Source organism: Trichomycterus rosablanca, chromosome 9 (genome assembly GCF_030014385.1).
Source record: "Trichomycterus rosablanca isolate fTriRos1 chromosome 9, fTriRos1.hap1, whole genome shotgun sequence".
In the NCBI taxonomy this organism is placed as follows: domain Eukaryota; kingdom Metazoa; phylum Chordata; class Actinopteri; order Siluriformes; family Trichomycteridae; genus Trichomycterus; species Trichomycterus rosablanca.
The window spans coordinates 20,526,500-20,543,263 of NC_085996.1; the positions used below are offsets into that span (position 1 = coordinate 20,526,500).

Sequence of the window (16,764 nt, forward strand, 5' to 3'; positions counted from 1 at the left end):
CAACTGACTTTCTCTCCTCATATAGCCAACATGAAGAGATCGTGCCGGTTCCTCCTCTACAACATCAGGAAGATTTGGTCATTTCTCTCCATGGAAGCCACTCAGATCCTGGTCCAGTCACTTGTACTCTCATGGCTGGACTACTGCAACTCCCTCCTGGCAGGTGCTCCTATGTCCACTATTAAACCCTTGCAACTCATTCAAAATACAGCTGCTCGCCTGGTTTTTAACCAACCTAAACACTACCTCAACACCCCACTGCTGCGTTCTCTTCACTGGCTTCCTGTAGCTGCCCGCATTCAGTTTAAAACACTGATGCCAAAATGGACCAGCCCCAAGTTACCTTTGAGGTCTAATCAAACCCCGCTCTGTACCACGCAACCTCTGAGCCACTAGTCTCACTCGACTTGATCTTCCACCCAGGACTCGAGAAAGACAAACTTCAAGGCTCTTCTCTGTACTTGCACCCAAGTGGTAGAACTAACTTCCTCTGTCTGTCCGAACATCTGAGTTTCTCGCTGTCTTCAAGACGATTAAAAACCTTCATCACCTCTTTACTAAGCACTTAAGCTGACTTGTACTTACTTACTAACACTCTTATTCATTTCCTAACAGGGTTTCAGCAGATTTGTGTTCTTGAACTGTTGACTACTTTAACTAGAGTAAGGTAATGTTTACTATGGAAGCACTTCTGTAAGTCGCTCTGGATAAGAGCATCTGCTAAATGCCGAAAATGTAAATGTAAATAAAACTGAGAAAAAAAGTGCTAAAGACTCATGCTGCTGTGCAGCACCCACACTACCAGCTGTGCCAACGTGCATTGTTTGTCAAGCTTCTTTTTTTTAAGTCCTTAGTGTAAAATGTAATGCTGTAATGTGTAATTTTATTTATTTACTTTTTTACATCTGCAGTAAAAGCGCTGACTAACAGGGAGACAATCCTTTAATTCATTTAAAGAAAATCATTCTGCTTAAAGAAAATCATATTTTTCTGCTTAGCAATGAATGCAGTGTTAATTTCGTTGACGAATGATTTTCGTCATAGTTTTCGTCAACGAACCTTTTTTTCATGAGGAAAACGAGACGAAAACTAAATAAAAACTACATAAAAAGATCAAAACTATGACGAAATGAATCGACACTTTCGTCAACGAATAAAAACGAGACGAAAATGTTTGGCAGGGACCACATCCAATCAGAACTGATTTAGTTTTGTGGAAGGTAGGGACAAGTAAGGAAGAGATCCAATCAGAACTACTTTAGCATATGAGGAGAGGCGGGACAAGCCGATTAGCCATCCAATCAGTACTAATCTTTTGCAGTACCGCGCGCGGTAAGACCACACTCGCACATATTTGATCTAAACCCAGGAAGACCAGACTAGCCTGTGAACTGTCTTTACTCATGGAACTAGGTTAACTCCACAATGTCAACAGGGAGAAAGAGGAGAGCCGATATATGGACACATTTCTCATTTGATGTCGTGAAAAACAAGACGATGTGTAAACCATGTGTAGGCAGGCCTACTGGTCATTAATATTTTGTTATTGTTATGCTTAATAAGCAAGGTCAGGTAAATAAAGATGTTTGAAATAAGTTAAATCTGGTTTTGTGTGTATTGCACATTCAAACATTAATAATATTCCATAACTGGTTAAAAATGTTTCATTTTGTGTAAGTGTATATAATGACAAATAATTTAAGGGAAGTGATAAAAAAGCATTTACATTTTACACCCTTTATATGTATTTTAGGGTGGCACGGTGGCTAAGTGGTAACACTGTCACCTCACAGCAAGAAGGTCCTGGGTTCGAACCCCAGGTGGTGGGGCGGTCCGGGTCCTTTCTGTGTGGAGTTTGCATGTTCTCCTCATGTCTGCGTGAGTTTCCTCCGGGTGCTCCGGTTTCCTCCCAGTCCAAAGACGTGGAAGTGAATTGAAGACATTAAATTTGTCCATGACTGTGTTCGATATAAACTTGTGTAATGAGTAACTACCGTTCCTGTCATGAATGTACGTTAAAATCCTAAAAAACAAACAAATATGTATTTTAGTCGACTGAATCGACTGCAGATTTAGTCGACTATATTCTTATGATAATTAGTCGACTAAAACTAGACTAAAACAATTCAGATGACTAAATTACGACTAAAACTAAATGACATTTAATCAAAAGACTATGACTAAAACTAAATCAAAATTTGCTGTCAAAATTAACACTGAATAAATGTACTTTTTTTTATTTATTTTTTTACTTTCTATTACATACCGTTAGTGTGCCATCTAGTGTCAAACTCTTCTACTCAGTCATTCCCTCTCTAGTATTTCTTAAGGGCCTAATTGAACCAAAGTTTTACACATATACCACGCCACTAACATTGTCAGAAAGCTTCTAGTCATTGATGAGAATAAGTCTTGATAGACCTTGTATATTGTGAATGGTCTGTTTCTGGTCAGCTACTCTAATTCAGATCTACCACCATAAACAAATAACCGGTTTTGCTACCAAACAGTGAACATAAAAATTAGCACAGACTTACACTTTTTACCGTGTTTTGAAGACATTTTTTTCTGGTTACATACCAACAATAGATCAGCATCATTACCAGAATCATCAGAAATCATTACAATCAGGGTACAGTATGAATATTATACAGTATATTTTCTAAAACCTACACTGTAGAAAGTTGCAGCAATTCACTTGCTAAGTGAAGCCAACTACTTATTGTTTTCAACAGTATCCCACATTTACATCTTTTACATTTTCAGCATTCAGCAGATACTTTATCAAAAGTGACTTACAGTACTGTGACAGTATACTGTCTGAGCAATTAAGGGGTTAAGGGCCTTGCTCAACAAGGACAGCCTGACAGCCTAGTGACAACCACTAGGCTACAACTGCCTTCAGTTCTGTGTATCTTATACTGGATACACAGCATGCAGCGTAACGTGTGTTGTAAAAAATAAAGCAGTTATTAAGAATAATGTAAAACCAGAAACAATATACTGTATTAGTATCTCTGTAAATACCCAGAACTTTTTTTAAATGCATTTTCTCCCCCCTTAGCGCGTCCAATTGCATCGTGCTTCCTCTCCACCTATGCTGATCCCTGCTCTGACCGAGGAGATCAAAGCTAACCCACGCCCCCTCCGACACGTGGGCAGCAAGCCGCATGCATCGTATCACCCACACATTGACGAGTGTTGTGCCATCTAGCGTTGTGTACGGAGAGACACACCCTAAGAGCATGTGGTTCATGTGGCTACTACGATGTACTCGAGATCCCAGTCTGGTTGCAGCGTGTGTTTTTACCGCTGCGCCACCTGAGCGGCCCCCAGAACTTATTTAAGGTGCCTGTCTACAGCTGATTAATTACAGTGCCTTGCAAAAGTATTCAGCCCCCTTGAACTTTTCAACCTTTTGCCACATTTCAGGCTTCAAACATAACGATATGAAATTGTAATTTTTTGTGAAGAATCAACAACAAGTGGGACACAATCGTGAAGTGGAACGAAATTTATTGGATATTTTAAACTTTTTTTAGAAATAAAAAACTGAAAAGTGGGGCGTGCAATATTATTCAGCCCCCTTGCGTTAATACTTTGTAGCGCCACCTTTTGCTGCGATTACAGCTGCAAGTCGCTTGGGGTATGTCTCTATCAGTTTTGCACATCGAGAGACAGAAATTTTTGCCCATTCTTCCTTGCAAAACAGCTCGAGCTCAGTGAGGTTGGATGGAGAGCGTTTGTGAACAGCAGTTTTCAGCTCTTTCCACAGATTCTCGATGGGATTCAGGTCTGGACTTTGACTTGGCCATTCTAACACCTGGATACGTTTATTTGTGAACCATTCCATTGTAGATTTTGCTTTATGTTTTGGTTCATTGTCTTGTTGGAAGATAAATCTCCGTCCCAGTCTCAGGTCTTTTGCAGACTGCAACAGGTTTTCTTCCAGAATGGTCCTGTATTTGGCTCCATCCATCTTCCCATCAATTTTAACCATCTTCCCTGTCCCTGCTGAAGAAAAGCAGGCCCAAACCATGATGCTGCCACCACCATGTTTGACAGTGGGGATGGTGTGTTCAGGGTGATGAGCTGTGTTGCTTTTACGCCAAACATAACGTTTTGCGTTGTGGCCAAAAAGTTCGATTTTGGTTTCATCTGACCAGAGCACCTTCTTCCACATGTTTGGTGTGTCTCCCAGGTGACTTTTTATGGATATCTTTGAGAAATGGCTTTCTTCTTGCCACTCTTCCATAAAGGCCAGATTTGTGCAGTGTACGACTGATTGTTGTCCTATGGACAGAGTCTCCCACCTCAGCTGTAGATCTCTGCAGTTCATTCAGAGTGATCATGGGCCTCTTGGCTGCATCTCTGATCAGTCTTCTCCTTGTTTGAGCTGAAAGTTTAGAGGGACGGCCGGGTCTTGGTAGATTTGCAGTGGTCTGATACTCCTTCCATTTCAATATGATCGCTTGCACAGTGCTCCTTGAGATGTTTAAAGCTTGGGAAATCTTTCTGTATCCAAATCCGGCTTTAAACTTCTCCACAACAGTATCTCGGACCTGCCTGGTGTGTTCCTTGGTCTTCATGATGCTCTCTGCGCTTTAAACAGAACTCTGAGACTGTCACAGAGCAGGTGCATTTATACGGAGACTTGATTACACACAGGTGGATTCTATTTATCACCATCAGTCATTTAGGTCAACATTGGATCATTCAGAGATCCTCACTGAACTTCTGGAGTGAGTTTGCTGCACTGAAAGTAAAGGGGCTGAATAATATTGCACGCCCCACTTTTTAGTTTTTTATTTCTAAAAAAAGTTTAAAATATCCAATAAATTTCGTTCCACTTCACGATTGTGTCCCACTTGTTGTTGATTCTTCACAAAAAATTACAATTTCATATCGTTATGTTTGAAGCCTGAAATGTGGCAAAAGGTTGAAAAGTTCAAGGGGGCTGAATACTTTTGCAAGGCACTGTACTTGCCTAACTCACTCAACTCAAAACTTAAGATTACAACCACAAAAGGTCATAACTGCATCAGTTATGAGGTCCCGTCTGGCTCTTCCCTTAAACAACAGCCAATCGTTGTTCGTGTAGGTGCCCAGGCTGCCAGAGCCTGCCTGTGCCACCTGAGCGCCTTTTTCTATTTGTATAATACAAAACCTTTTTTGAAATTGCGGTTTGAATCGCTGTAGTATGAATGTGAAATGCTTGCACCAAACCTGCCACATCAAAATACAATAAAACAAGTCTCTCAATTGTCCTCTTAAAATATACTCAAAATGTCATTTTATTTCAAAATTTAAAGCTGTGGCATTGAATAATGTATGTGTTAGAGGCGGAGGCACACAAACAAGCACACATCACAAAAAAAATACAACAAAATAATTTTAGCCAAACCACAAATTAAAAAAAAAAAACAAGAAAGAAATGGGGACAGTGTTGCCTTTTAACCTTACTGAGCTGTCTGCACACTGTTCAGTCATAATGAAAAAAACCACACAATCATTTAAATAGGTTCGAGTCACTCTTTGAGAATGTGTTTTAGCTTAATACCATGTGACTTGTACGAGGCATAATTATCCCTGAATACAGACACTACACAGTGCATTAGCCCCTTTGGTTAAAATGATGACGGTTTTTGATTTGAACATGACAAGGAGAGCATGATGAGTGTTGATAAGGCTGCATGGTTTCATTAATTTGTGCTTACAGACAGTAGAGGCAATCCGTTCTGTTTAGAATAACAAATACAGTTTCTCTACATTGCAGTACATTGGTGGGAATGGCTTTGTAAATACAGACAAGTATTAACATCAAGTCCTTAAATAAATGTAAACATATACATCTTTTTGAGGTCTGTACACTGATCCTCTTGGCTTTAAAAAATGAAAATAATTACTGCAGCATTGTTCTAATATTTTTTGGAGTGGACTCATCATTCAGATGCTTTGTGGTGAATCTAGAAGAAAGGAAATAAAAATGATTACAGGGAAAGTGCAGTGCCAAACATTTCACACTTTATGCCACTTCTTATTCTAGATTTATACACCAATCAGGCATAACATTATGACCACCTCTGACCTGGGGCCTCCATGGATTGGACTTGTTTGTCCAGCACATCCCACAGATGCTCGATTGGATTGAGATCTGGAGAATTTGGAGGCCAAGTCAACACCTCAAACTCGTTGTGCTCCTCAAACCATTCCTGAACCATTTTTGCATTATCCTGCTGAAAGAGGCCACAGCCATCAGGGAATACAGTTTCCATGAAAGGGTGTACATGGTCTGCAACAACGCTTAGGTAGGTGGTACGTGTCAAAATAACATCCACATGGATGGCAGGACCCAAGGTCTCCCAGCAGAACATTGCCCAAAGCCTCACACTGCCTCCACCGGCTTGCCTTCTTCCCATAGTGCATTCTGGTGCCATGTGTTCCCCAGGTAAGCGACACGAACACGCACATGCACACGGCCATCCACGTGATGTAAAAGACCAGGCCACCTTCTTCCATTGCTCCGTGGTCCAGTTCTGATGCTCACGTGCCCATTGTTGGTGTTTTCGGTGGTGGACAGGGGTCAGCATGGGCACCCTGACTGGTCTGTGGTTATGCAGCCCCGTACGCAACAAACTGTGATGCACTGTGTATTCTGACACCTTTCTATAAGAACGAGCATTAACTTCTTCAGCAATTTGAGCTACAGTAGCTCGTCTGTTAGATCGGACCACACGGGCCAGCCTTCGCTCCCCACATGCATCATTAAGCCTTGGCCGCCCATGACCCCATTGCCGGTTTACCACTGTTCCTTCCTTGGACCACTTTTAATAGATACTGACCACTGCAAACTGGAAACACTCCACAAGAGCTGCAGTTTTGGAGATGCTCTGACCCAGTTGTCTAGCCATCACAATTTGGCCCTTGTCAAACTCGCCCAAATCCTGACGCTTGCCCATTTTTCCTGCTTCGAACACATCAACTTTGAGGATAAAATGTTCACTTGCTGCCTAATATATCCCACCTACTAACAGGTGCTGTGATGAAGAGATAATCAGTGTTATTCACTTCACCTGTCAGTGGTCATAATGTTATGCCTAGTCAGTGTATAAGCAAATTAAAAATGCTTGCACAATTAAATAGAAAGCCATGTAACATGTATTGGTCCATTTCTGCAAATGACTTACTTTAGGGCATTCAGGAGACCTTCAACATTATCAGCTGGCTGATCTTTTAGAACCTTTATGCATCCTTTCATCTGTTAAAAAACATCAAACATGGTTATAATTTAAATCCCAAATAGTATTAATAAACAAACAATATCCCACTGCTTAAAGTAAGATGCACCCAGCATGAAAATATGATAAATATCTTACATCTATTTTTGAGGACTTGGTGAAGGCACCGTTGGGATGCACATGGTCGTAGAGAATGATCACACCCACCATCACCCTCATGCAGAACAGGAGTGTATCTTCACTGTTAAACCGACTCGTATACTCGCTATCAAAAAAGAGAGAGGGAAAAAAACATTTCTGCTTGAGGCAGTTTATAGAAATTTCATTGACAATTTAAAGTTCAAATAATCTTGCTAGCGTTGGAGAAAAAGTAAGTCAAATTTCACAATACACATTCATTAAAGGAGAATAAACTGGACCAGATGTTACGTTCTGAAAGTCTATGGAACTAAGGAAAAGGTTAACTTAATACTCACGGTGTCTCTAGCATGACCTTGCATACACTGGCCATAGTGCTTAAGCAGTCAGTGGTGTTTTCAAGGGGCAACGTCTTATTCTAGAAGAAAAGATAATGCTAATTTAGGCCCTTAATAACACACAAACAAATAAAGGAATATCAGTTTTCTATTTAAAACAATGATTACTATTTTCTTTCAATATATTTTGAACATTGCAATTGACACATTTTTGTTTAGTAACTCATTAGTGGTTCAGTCCCAACTGTGGCTAAAATGCAGCCCACATTTGAACGGGCTCCGTTCTGGTTCACAAACTAGATTCTAAACCGGATCAGCATGTTTCCACCAAAAAAAAGAGGTTCCAAACTGTGAACTTGTGTTCGAAGCTGACACCACAGAATACAAGGTTTTGTAGCCAGAACCACAACGTGATCTGTGGGCATGTCAAGTTGTAGAGGTTTGGGTGCTTTTACATGAGGAGCTGCAAAACCGCTTCGTGCCGCTGTGCTGTTGTTTCCTGTGGAACGTGATGCTACACTTCCTTCTTTTAAAGTTCACCTGATTGAATTTTTAGCCAGTTCGCCACTGATATTTTCAAAGCGCCTTTAATGAGACAAACTGTTTGATAGGACGTGGTAACAGTGACCCAAGACAGTACGTAAAACACTCAGCATGAAAGATAAAGCTTAACGTGGCTTGTAGTACTAAAACAACGACCGAGGAATTTCGGCAGTACAGAGCACTTATAACCAGTAATAACTGAGAGAAATTTTGCATTCCTGTCAACTTTTAGTACATTAAGCCATGTTAAGCTTTTTCGACTCTCCCGAGAGGCTGATTCTCAGAACCCCAAGCTGCATAACACAAGTTTAAAAGTAAACCACCACACAGTAAAGTAAAAACAGCTAAACATAGATACAGTGGTGTTCAAAAAAATGGCACTGATTTTAAAAAAGCGAATAAAGCACAAAATCATTATAATAACTTTTATTTCCATGAATGCAAATGCACTGAAAATACTACACTTTCAATTCTAAATCAAAACATTAACAAAATTTAGCCAGTTTGCGTTAATCCTTTACAGAAAGTTAAGAAAAATTAATATTAGGCTGTTCAAAATAATAGCAGTGCAGCATTTTTCTTAAAAAACTCAAAAAAAGATCTATAAACTGAAAAAAATTTTGAGGTTTCACTTTACTTTAAATTACTGAACTAATATTTAGTGGCATAACGATTGTTTCCAAGATCTGTGTTGCATGGAGTCGATCAACTTCTGGCACCTCTGAACAGGTATTCCAGTCCAGGATGTACATGATCTCCTCAAGTATTCTGATATATTTAAACTGATCCATGATCCCTCGTATGTGATAAATAGGTGTAACACCATGGTATGAGAAACATCCCCATATTATCATTTTGTACCACCATGCTTTACTGTCTTCACACTGAACTTTAGCTTGAATTCAGTGCTCAGAGGGTCGTCTGACATACTGTCTACGGCCACTAGACCCAAAAAGAACAATTTTGCTTTCACCAGTCCACAAAATGTTCAGCCATTTCTCTTTGGACCAGTCAATGTGTTCCTTGGCAAATGTTAACCCATTCAGGACACGTCTTTATCTTAACAACGGGACTTTGCAGGAGTTCTTGCTGGTAAATTGGCTTCACTTAATCATCTTCTGTACTCACTGGTAACTTCAGATGTTCCTTGATCTTTCTGGAGGTGATCATTGGCTGAGTATTTGCCATTTTGGCTATTCTTCGATCCATTCGAACAGTAGTTCCACGCTTCCTTCTGCGTCTTTCAGGTTTTGGTTTTCACTTCAAGGCATTTGAGATCATTTTAGCTGAGCCGCCAATAATTTGCTGCACTTCTCTGTATGTTTTTTCCCTTTACAATCAACTTTTTAATCAAAGTACAATGTTCATCAGAACAATGTCTGGAACAACCCATTTTACCCAGTATTTCAAAAGGAAATGAGCTATGACCAACCTGTGCAACATTTGCCCCCCTCCTACATTAAATAAGGGCCAAAATTGACACCCGTTCTTCTGTAGAATGAGTGACTTCACCAATTGAACTCCTCACTGCTATTATTTTGAACAAGCCCCTTTCAATCAATGCTTCGATTACTCAGAATGAGCAGCATGCATGTCCTAATTGTTGGGTTTGTTTTGTTGTCATGACTCTACTACACTTTCAAGTGAATTATTTGCTATGTAGAAATATCACTTCTACTAAAAACAGTGATTTATCAGGTTAATGGTGTTGGACTGCTATTTTTTTTGAACACCACTGTATATGTGGACGCTTTTAGAGTGGATTTGTTGGTTATTTCACACAAATGGATGTTTGTGTTTCGTGGAACACTTTAGTTATGTTTTACAGCACCTCTAAAGCCAAGCGCAAAGTGGCTATTTGCACCGAGGGTCATGGTGAGTGAAGCGCAAAATGCTTCTCACATGAATGCACTAAAGAAAGCAACAATGTCCACAAACACGACGAACTGAGTTGCCGTCTACATCTTCTTATCGCCAATAGTTGAGAGATGCTTTTTGCATCTGTAACAACAGCAGTAAAAACACCAAGGTTCAAAGAAACTCGAACAGAACAGAGCTTCTTTTAGTGGAAAAATTGCTAACTGAGTGGTTAAAAACGTGTTTAACATTCAAGCATAAAACAGCTCTTGCATAAAGCATAGATGCTACACAATATCCAAAATATGAACCCTAGCATTGCAATATTAATTTAAAAATACACTCCAGAAGGCTGTATTCATGTGACACTGTGTGTGGTTTCTACATAGTTAACCAAGACTACTGAATCCAAGCAAACGTTAAAAGAGTTACCCTGGACACTGTTTAGGTTTATAGCAGGTCTGTTTACTGATACACAAGGCTGTAAATGTATTTATTTATTAGGATTTTAACGTCATGGTTTACATGCTATTACACGGTTACAGAAACGACAGTTACTCGTTACGCAAGATTCATCAGTTCACAAGTTTAATGTCAAACACAATCATGGACAATTTTGTATCTCCAATTCACCTCACTTGCATGTCTTTGGCTTGTGGGAGGAAACCGGAGCTCCCGAAGGAAACCCACACAGACACAGGGAGAGCATGCAAACTCCACACAGAAAGGACCCAGGACCTTTTTGCTGTGAGGTGACAGTGCTACCCACTGAGCCACCGTGCCACCCACATGGCTGTAAATAAGCTGTACATTCTCTTAGCATGCTAGCTTACTGTTTAGTTAACTGTATAGTGGGGCTACCCGTAGATAAAACTCAATCAAATAATATTTACTAATAGTGTCTAATACTTTCAATACAGGATGTGATTCAGTGGTCCCCAACCACCGGGCCATGGGCTGCTACTGGTCACCGTGGGACCACACAGAAAGAATACATAATTAGCGATCGCTACAAAAGCAATGGAAACACTGCTTCCATTTCCAACATCCTATCTTTAAGAAGCGGGATTTTCTGCAGTGACGGCAACCAAAATAATGTTACGAAGTAGACTGGACATAAGGAACACACTTTGGGTGTTATTGTCTCCTATCACACCTAGGTGGGAGCATCTTGTTGCAGTGAAAAAAGCTCAGGGTTTCCACTGATTTTCTATCACTGGTAAGTAGTATTGTTATGTACTTTGTGTTTTTTATTATGCTCATCGTATAATTTTCTTTTAAATCCTCCCATCCCCGCCAGTCAGTGAAATTATATCTTATATGAAACCGGTCCATGGTGCAAAAAAGGTTGGTGACCGCTGATTTTGAGGATTCACAGAAATCCAGAAAAGTCTCATTCTAAATGCTTAGTTTGCTCATGGACACTTTTTATCAGTATGTAGAAGTGCATTACCTCGGTCACAAAGTTAGTTGTTGCTGTACTTAGGGTTTTTAACATTGGAGTGGCCTCAGCGTAGAACAGAGACATTCTGTTTGCCATCTCATTGTTGACCTCGTTTTCAATGTCCAGCTAAAGGAAACAAGCAAATCATTCATATTTATTAATGTAATTGCACAAAACAGTGATTTTAACATATAAACACACACCAATCAGGCATAACATTAAAACCACCTCCTTGTTTCTACACTCACTGTCCATTTTATCAGCTCCACTTACCATATAGAAGCACTTTGTAGTTCTACAATTACTGACTGTAGTCCATCTGTTTCTCTACATACTTTTTTTTCCAGCAGTGACAGTGAGGTGTTTAAAAAACTCCAGCAGCGCTGCTGTGTCTGATCCACTCATACCAGCACAACACACACTAACACACCACCACCACGTCAGTGTCACTGCAGTGCTGAGAATGATCCACCACCTAAATAATACCTGCTCTGTGGTGGTCCTGACCACTAAAGACCAGGCTGAAAGCAGGCTAAAAGGGTATGTAGAGAAATAGATGGACTACAAGTCAGTAATTGTAGAACTACAAAGTGCATCTAAGTGGAGCTGATAAAATGGAAAGTGAGTGTAAAAAACAAGGAGGTCGTCATAATGTTATGCCTAATGAATGAACATTATCAGATTCCACTTACGTTCATGTTATTTATTCTGTTTCGACTAATCGTCCGTCTGTAGTAGCTGAAGTCATTCTGAATGGCAGGAATACGCATCTGAAAAGAAATCATTTTAGTCACAGATGCAACATATATTACAAATATGAACAATTTGTAACTTGAGTAGCCCAAAACTCAAACATTTTAAATTATATAGTATCCACCAAAGTCCCTGTCATTGTAAGTAATGATGGTTTATGGCTCACCACTTAGTGTAGAGCTTTGTGAGAGAGTTGTGAATCAATTTAAAAAGAGCATTTAATAATGCAAGACTGAAAATAGTTTGTTACCATGTACCGTACATGATACTGTAAAAAGTGATACTGGAGAAATCTCAGTCTGTGTAAGACAAGGCCAAAAACCACAGAGGAATGCGTGTGACCTTAAAATCCACTGACAGCATTTCAAAAGACACTATCATGTTATTAAGATAAATATAGCTACACTGACTTGGGACCATGCAGACTGTTATCAATGAAAGGTCCAAGCCAACATCTGTCATGAAATTGGGGTACATCTATGCCCAAGGCATTGGTTATTTACACATGTGGAAGATACCAAATTCAGAATTTGTTTAGATTTACAAAATACAATTAAGTTAGTCAGTATTGCCGCTCAGGTGGCGCAGCGGTAAAAATCACACGCTGCAACCAGAGCTGGGATCTCAAATACATCGTATCAAATCTCAGCTCTGCCTTGCCGGCTGAGGCTGAGCGGTCACATGAACAACAATTGGCCTGTTGTTCAGATGGGTGGGACTAAGTGGGATATGGGTCTCTCTCTGTCAGACTGGTGCAATTACGACCTCTGCATTTTATCAGCTCCACTTACCATATAGAAGCACTTTGTAATTCTACAATTACCGACTGTAGTCCATCTGTTTCTCTACATACTTTTCAGCCTGCTTTCACCCTGTTCTTCAATGGTCAGGACCACCACAGAGCAGGTATTATTTAGGTGGTGGATGATTCTCAGCACTGCAGTGACACTGACATGGTGGTGATGTGTTTGTTGTGCTGGTATAAGTGGATCAGACACAGCAGCGCTGCTGGAGTTTTTAAATACTGTGTCCCACTCACTGTCCACTCTATTAGACACTTCTACCTAGTTGGTCCACCTTGTAGATGTAAAGTCAGAGACGATCGCTCCGATAGTCCACCAACCAAAAATATCCAGCCAACAGCGCCCCACGGGCAGCGTCCTGTGACCACTGATGAAGGTCTAGAAGATGGCCAACTCAAACAGCAGCAATAGATGAGCGATCATCTCTGACTTCACATCTACAAGGTGGACCAACTAGGTAGGAGTGTCTAATAGAGTGGACAGTGACTGGACACGGTATTAAAAAACTCCATCAGCGCTGCTGTGTCTGATCCACTCATACCAGCACAACACACACTAACACACCACCACCATGTCAGTGTCACTGCAGTGCTGAGAATCATCCAACACCCAAATAATACCTGCTCTGTGGTGGTCCTGTGGGGGTCCTGACCATTGAAGAACAGGGGGAAAGCAGGCTAAAAAGGTATGTAGAGAGATAGATAGACTACAGTCAGTAATTGTAGAACTACAGTGGAGCTGATAAAATGGACAATGTGTGTAGAAACAAGGAGGTGGTTTTAATGTTATGGCTGATCGATGTATGTACTTTGTAAAAGAAAAGTAACCCTGAACCTGAAAGCTGTGCATGTAAAGGAGCCACTATGCTGAAGTTTTTCAAGGCAAAAGTCAAAGGCACCTTGAGCTCATCAAAGCGCAGGGTAAAATGCAGGATCTCTGCAAACTGCTTAGCCAGGGCCTGCTCCTTCTCCAGATGCTGAGTGGGAGTGCAAGGTGGACAGGTGAGACACTCCAAGAGACTCTGTAAGGCTTTCTCTGTTCAAAGAAATGAGAAAGGACATGAGCTATGTGAGGTTAAAACACTAGTATTCACATGTATATGTGTAGTAATGGCATTAGGTGTTACCCAGCTTTAACGAAAAGCCATAGAACTTCTTCAGCCGGATGACGAGAGGACACACAGAGTTCCAGGCTCTCTCCTGAAGTTGCATGTCATTTGGATTCTGTATAGCCTAAGAAACACAAATATATATCTTTAGCAAATCATGGCCAATATGAGTAATGAGTAATGCTGCTTATAAAGATGTTTGGGCCCAACCAACATCGGCATTTCACCACCTTCCAATGTCAAACTCAGTCATGGACAATTTAGTATCTCCAATTCACCTCATTTGCATGTCTTTGGACTGTTTGAGGAAACCGGAGCTCCCGGAGGAAACCCACGCTGACACAGGGAGAACATGCAAACTCCACACAGAAAGGACCAGGACAGTTCCACCTGGGAATTAAACCCAGGACCGTCTTGCTGTGAGGCAACAGTGCTACCCACCGTGCCGCCCCCAGTAGGGCATTAAAAACCCAAATTCTGGCCAATATCATGCATCTACCAAGTCGTAACATCATTCAGGCTCCAAAAGATGCGTGCATGTGTGTGACTTACATCTCGTATCTCCTGTCCAGCACCCTTGTATGCCTGCAGGCCTGACAGAATGCTCTCAGACTCCTGAAGTACAGCGTTCACCTGGTTCCACACTTCACGCTCACATTCTGTGGGCTGTGCATCTGATACACAACAGGAATACAGTCAATAACAAGCTAGACAAAGAATTGCAATAAAATGTTAGGATTCTTTTGGAATGTTCTACATTTTATACTATTATTATTGAGAGAGCTCGGAAGGCGCAGCTCTGAATTACGCTAGCCCACTGCCGCTGGGATTCGGGGTTTGAATACCCAGCGGTGCCATCAACCGGTCAGGCATCTACATACAGACATGACGGACAATGTCTGAGTGGGGTGAGTGGCCGAAACCCCGCATTCTGGCTGGCATGCTTTTTTAATTGCACTCATTCCATTACTCATTGCACTGTGGGAAATGGTGCCCATTATGTCAGGCCTAGCATGCTATCTATTTCATTCTGGACCCCTCTTTTCTGTTAACTCTCAGTCAGTCGTGTACCTATTAAACACGGAATTATCCATAAAACATGGAATTGTGATATTTCCATATTCCATACTAGCGGACACACCCCAGGATTATCCACTGGGCAGATTTTACTCCAGACTGACATTTTCTCTCTACTGCCCAGATAAGAAGGCGTCACTGTTGCAGTGCCAACAGGGCCATACCTTATATGGCCTTTCCTCGGTTAGTCACACAATTTGTCTGTTCACGGTAGGGGTGGGCTAACGTGATAGATTGCTGCACCAGCCGAGCGCTTAAAGCCAGGATTTGATGAAGACAGGAACTAGCACAACTTCTGTTCATCAATAATTGGACTGTAATGTGTTTATCTATGTTTGAGTAATATTTATCAATTAGTAATGCAGATATGAATGTAATTTCAGTGTGCTCATTCGTTATATTTACAACTAGTGTAGTAAAAGCTCTTGTGCTTTCATTTTCATTTAAATAACACTAAGCTTTCTACTTATTTCTGTTCAGCTGATTGTACGACTCTAAAGAGGGCTGTGAAGAAAATGAAAGGCTGAAACGGAGAAGTCATTAGCACCACATTTACTAATGTCACATGCTGCTATTTTTTGGTTAATTCTAACCATTTAATAACATGCACATAATACAGAAAACTAATCCAAATAAGTCAGAAAGGGGGATTTCTTAATTTGTGGCGGTTGATTATTGTTAGTGGTTAGATATACACCGATCAGCCATAACATTAAAACCACCTCCTTGTTTCTATACTCACTGTCCATTTTATCAGCTCCACTTACCACACAGGAGCACTTTGTAGTTCTACAATTACTGACTGTAGTCCATCTATTTCTCTGCATGCTTTGTTAGCCCCCTTTCATGCTGTTCTTCAATGGTCAGGACCCCCCCAGGACCACTACAGAGCAGATATTATTTGGGTGGTGGATCATTCTCAGCACTGCACTGACACTGACATGGTGGTGGTGTGTTAGTGTGTGTTGTGCTGGTATGAGTGGATAAGTCTTTTTAAACACCTCACTGTACGTGCTGGACTGAGAAAAGTCCACCAACCGAAATATCCAGGCAACAGCACCCCGTGGGCAGCGTCCTGTGACTACTGATGAAGATCTCAAAGATGACCAACTCAAACAGCAGCAATATATGAGCGATCGTCTCTGACTTTACATCAACAAGGTGGACCAACTAGGTAGGGGTGTCTAATAGAGAGGACAGTGAATGGACACTGTGTCTGATCCACTCATACCAGCACAACACACACTAACACACCACCACCATGTCAGTGTCACTGCAGTGCTGAGAATCATCCACCACCTAAATAATACCTGCTCTGTGGTGGTCCTGTGGGGGTCCTGACCATTGAAGAAAAGTCTAAAAAAGCATGTAAAGAAACAGATGGACTACAGTCAGTAATTGTAGAACTATAAAGTGCTTCTATATGGTAAGAGCTGATAAAATGGACAGTGAGTGTAGAAACAAG

General features: G+C 40.9%; 1 protein-coding gene across 3 annotated transcripts in view; it reads right to left on the minus strand.

The window, feature by feature from the left end:
- Window positions 1-5,270: 5,270 nt before the first annotated feature.
- fam49a (family with sequence similarity 49 member A) overlaps window positions 5,271-16,764 on the minus strand; it is a 54,725-nt gene continuing 43,231 nt past the window's right edge. For all 3 annotated transcript variants that reach the window (XM_063001235.1, XM_063001238.1, XM_063001236.1), the window contains 9 exons: window positions 14,775-14,896; window positions 14,241-14,346; window positions 14,013-14,149; window positions 12,251-12,328; window positions 11,568-11,684; window positions 7,715-7,794; window positions 7,377-7,503; window positions 7,188-7,258; window positions 5,271-5,966 (listed from right to left, as the gene is read on the minus strand). In XM_063001235.1, the coding sequence (XP_062857305.1) occupies window positions 5,903-5,966; window positions 7,188-7,258; window positions 7,377-7,503; window positions 7,715-7,794; window positions 11,568-11,684; window positions 12,251-12,328; window positions 14,013-14,149; window positions 14,241-14,346; window positions 14,775-14,896 (902 nt within the window). In that variant the 3' untranslated portion in view covers window positions 5,271-5,902. The remainder of the gene's footprint in view (window positions 5,967-7,187; window positions 7,259-7,376; window positions 7,504-7,714; window positions 7,795-11,567; window positions 11,685-12,250; window positions 12,329-14,012; window positions 14,150-14,240; window positions 14,347-14,774; window positions 14,897-16,764) is intronic.